At 51.9% G+C, this 4,122-nt stretch overlaps 2 protein-coding genes across 5 annotated transcripts in view; both read right to left on the bottom strand.

The window, feature by feature from the left end:
- cabp1a (calcium binding protein 1a) overlaps positions 1 to 1,515 on the bottom strand; it is a 7,384-nt gene extending 5,869 nt beyond the window's left edge. The window contains exon 1 of the mRNA XM_017042896.2: positions 1,472 to 1,515. Within this exon, the coding sequence (XP_016898385.2) occupies positions 1,472 to 1,515 (44 nt within the window). The remainder of the gene's footprint in view (positions 1 to 1,471) is intronic.
- A 50-nt stretch (positions 1,516 to 1,565) lies between these two features.
- The window catches only part of asphd2 (aspartate beta-hydroxylase domain containing 2), a 4,841-nt gene continuing 2,284 nt past the window's right edge, over positions 1,566 to 4,122 (bottom strand). For all 4 annotated transcript variants that reach the window (XM_017043040.2, XM_008336903.3, XM_017043041.2 and 1 more), the window contains exons 2-4: positions 2,670 to 3,842; positions 2,443 to 2,556; positions 1,566 to 2,328 (exon numbers count right to left, since the gene is read on the bottom strand). In XM_017043040.2, coding sequence (XP_016898529.1) covers positions 2,198 to 2,328; positions 2,443 to 2,556; positions 2,670 to 3,534 — 1,110 coding nt within the window. In that variant the 5' untranslated portion in view covers positions 3,535 to 3,842 and the 3' untranslated portion in view covers positions 1,566 to 2,197. The remainder of the gene's footprint in view (positions 2,329 to 2,442; positions 2,557 to 2,669; positions 3,843 to 4,122) is intronic.

The raw sequence follows: 4,122 nt of genomic DNA, 5'->3' as shown, positions 1-4,122 counted from the left end.
TCTCTGACTATCAGCAGTGACGCAGGTGTGGAGAGCTGTGAGGTGGTTGGCTAACTTTCCGACGACATGAAAAAAAAATAACACCGTGTGGAGCAGAACGGTACTCCACCCTGAGGAACGTTGGAGTCTTGAACAAATGCCAAAAAAAAGACATTTTTGAACACAAACTAACTCGGTGGTTCTCAAACCCTGGTACATGTACTGCTGGTGGTACTTGGGCTCCCTCTAGTGGCACTGCAGTATACTGCAAAAATAGTAAAACCACCGAGAGAGACCAAGTTGGAGATGAATTAATTAAGATTAATGAATATGAACCCTGGTTATTCAATAAAATTAATTGATAATTAAATAATAAAATTAATTAATTACTAATACATATAAATATATATATGTAGTAGTCTCTTAATGGCAGATATGAAAAATATCTTCCCCTTTTTTTCTAAGGTTGACGGCAGATGTCGCTCTGCTGCAGTGGTTCACTAACGATGGTACTTGAGCTCCCTCTAGCGGTCCGTAAAGGAACGTGATTACCACTAGGATGAGATGAATCAGTTGGTGGTTGAATATGGTTGGTCTACAGAGGTGGTGTTGGTGGTAGTGCCCCCTCCTGGCCCCCACCCCCCTTCATTCAGCAGCAGAGTCCAGTGATCAATCTGACGCCGTGTTTAAATAATTTACTGGAACATTTATTGAAGGTACAGAAATACTGTTGAAAACCCACGGGAGAACGTGTGTGAGAAAAGTCTTTCGTCCAAAAACGTGGGGTGCACAGCAGAGGCTGGAGGACGACACACTGGTGCGGGGACTAAGAGCACTGTTGATCGTCGATGGACAGCTCAATGTGAGTGTCGGCTTCGTCTAATAATGCTGTAAACAACTCGTTAGGGCTTTGTAAACACCGGTCGCTGGGTGACGTTGTTGTCGTCGTCGTCCCGTGAGCCGCCGCGGACCGTAAAGCTGCTAGACATTCATGATCACTACGTTAACACGGTATACTGTGGCGGCCGGCGGGGGGTGGGCGGCGGCGTTTTGATGGTGGGTGAAATCATCACAGAGCGACGAAGAGGACACGTTCAGAAGAAGAAGAAGAAACATTGTACAGAATTTACAAATCCCGTGGTCAGCGGTGAGAATGGCAGGAAATCAAGACAAAGACGCCAAAGGTCAGAGTTTCAACACCTCCTGGTACAAAACCTGATACAAAAAAAACCCAACCATCCCTTTACAAAAGTTCTTCCTCCCACCCTCTCCCCGCCTCCCTCCTCCTCAGGGGACACAGAACTCACACACGGCACAGTTTGTCATAAAAATGTGCTTTTCTAACCACGTCCTGTGAAAACAGGACTGATTCTCAAACACGGACACCTTGACGTACCCCCCATCCACTCAATGACCCCCCCTCCCCCCGACAGCAACTGAAATAAACAGTCAAATGAAATAAAATGAAACCAGTTCTTTATCATCAACCAACAGTCCCAACAACCAGGCTCTCCGACCGATGGTCCATTTACACATGGTGTCCCATGGTCTCCCTTCTCCGTCTACGGAGTAGATCACTCTACTAATGCTGTTAGCATTAGTAGAGTGATCAATTCATCTTCACTCACTGACTTGTGATTTCAAGGGTCCTCAGGAAGGTGGAGCAGTTCTCTGTACAACCTTGTGGGGCGGGAGGGAATCGGGGGGCGGGGGTCCACTGAGATATGACATCATATGATTGACAGCCATCTCTGATTGGCTGAAGCATCAACAGAAATGGCTGATAAAAACAAACAAAAAAAAAAAAACGCTCCAAAATGTTCAATAAACATCTGCTCTAAATGATGTCAAAGGTCACGGTGACCCATTACCAGTCCGCGATCCAGTGGTTGAGAACCTCCGACCAACTGTGGGAGTTCTCCACCGTGTTGTTGTCCTATGCATCTGACTCCAAACATAAACAAACAAAAAGTGAAACGTTTTGAAAAACGGAAAGTGACAGGAAGTGTGAGGACCAATCAGAGTTGATGTAAACAGACAGGTGCGACTGCTGGAGGAATCAAACTCCGAACAGTGTTAAGAGTTAGAGAGTATTTACACAGTGAACGTGAAAGATAGTCCCGAGGGGAAGAACGCACCCATCCCCACATACCCTTCATCTCCCCCCAACCATATCCCCCTCCCCCCTCCCTCCCCTGACAGCCGTCTGTCTCTTCTTCTATTTCTCTTCTCTGTCCTCTAAACGGCCCGGAGTAAAAATGTAGTCTAAGGCTTGTCTCTCGGCGGCGGCCACGTTGGGGTGCCACAGGTCCACCATGAAGACCACCCTGGGGCCGTCGTCGGCGCTGCCTATGCACACAAACACACAAAAATGTCGATAAAATAGTATCATACTGTGCGTTGAGTTAATCATTAGCGCCATCTGTATCCTCCATTAATAGTAATAAAAAAATGGAACCTCACCCTCGTGGAAGGCCCGGTGGAGGAAGGAGTCGTCAAAGAGGAGACAGCTGCCCTCAGACCAGCACTGTGGTTCTCCACCCACCACCAGCTCACAGGACGGAGGTACTTTAAGACCTGAGGGACAGAGGACAGAGGAGACAGTTTTACCACCAACGTGATACAGACTTTCTGTCACAAGAACCGCAGTGTCGGTCAAAGTCAAGGGAGGGCTTAGTTAGACCTCATACCCAGGTGGCAGCGCAACCGGACGTTCGTGGGACCGTAATGCTCAGTGATCAGAGCTCCAGGCGTCAGGACCGAGAAGCAGGCGTTGCCGAAGACGTTGTTGGCAATGAAGGTCCGCAGCTGTCCCAGCACCCGCCATGCTCGAGGACATCGCCTGACGTTGAGGACCAGGGGAGTGCCTTGGTTCACCAGGTAGTAAGTCCACCACTGGCCATAGGGCGTGCTGTTGACCTTCCAGCCAGGAGGCAGGGCGGATCCGCTGCGGGCCGGCGGCTGGTGGTAGATGCTCTCGAACTCCGACAGAAGGGCGGGGAAGCTCTGCTCCAGCAGCTCCACGTCGTGTCTCTGGATCTCCCTGGAGAAGAACGGGGCCGAGGGCAGGTCGGGCAGGAAGAAGACCTCGGGCCTCTGGATGGTCGGTCGGCTGTTCAGGTACCGACCCTGATCACGGACTCCTTTGTGCACCCTGCCCATACCCGACCAGGTGTACCGCTTGGCGTAGTCCTGCAGGCTGTGGTAGAGCCTCTGGTTGAGACTCTCGCCGCTGCTCGTGCAGCGGAAACACTCCGACGACTGGCAAAACGCGAAACCGTTCTGTTCCTCCAACATGGATCCGTGTTTCCCCTTCCCCCTGCTCCGACAGTCCGAACTCATGAAGCCCCCCACCACTCCTCCGATCCGGCTGGGCCCACTCAGATACCGCCCACGCAGGGGGCTGGAGCTGTGCTCCCGGCCCACTCTGTAACAGTACCACATGAAGAGCAGCAGCAGGCACAGGCCGATGGCCAGAGCGCAGACCTCGCACTCCCTGATGGACTGCATCCCCCCCGCCAGCATCTCCCTCACGTTCTCCAGTGACCACTCCATCTTGGGTCGTCGTGGATCGCCCGGAGGGGCTGCTGGGAGACGGGGGGAAAAAAAGCGCTGAGGGACGAGTTAACTCCTGGTGTCCTTTATCGGGACCGGAGGGGGCTGGGGACCACCCACCCACAGGCTCTGTAAACGGTCTGCTGATGTGATGTGACACGCTCGCTCTTCAGCTGGAACATCTCAGCGCTCCGCAGTGAGGGGAGCGTTCTCCGAGCATGACGACTGGCTGTGCGGCATCGGTACTGCGCCCTCTGCTTCTGTCAGACAAATGTAAACAGACACTGCACCGCCGGCTGATCTGCTCTCTGAAAAACAAAGACAGGAGGAGGGAAGGAGGGATGAGAGGGGGAGGAGGAGGTGGGGAAGGAGGAGAGGGAGGAGGAGAGGCATAATGATGCAAAGAGCAGACATTCCGGTTCAACACGGTTCCAAACTCTCTGTTGCTCAGAGGTCGGTTCCATCTGAATCCATATTCATCATCATAGATGCATAATTGCCACTCGCAAGAATTAAAGCAGCTGCTTTAATTTTTGAAACCCGGGATTTGAGTGGAGGCGGGGGGGGAGGAGGTGAGGCGGGGGGGGG

This window comes from Cynoglossus semilaevis, chromosome Z (assembly GCF_000523025.1).
Source record: "Cynoglossus semilaevis isolate Cse_v1.0 chromosome Z, Cse_v1.0, whole genome shotgun sequence".
NCBI lineage: Eukaryota > Metazoa > Chordata > Actinopteri > Pleuronectiformes > Cynoglossidae > Cynoglossus > Cynoglossus semilaevis.
Note: the sequence above shows the minus strand (reverse complement) of the source record. Positions and strands in the feature narration are given on the sequence as shown.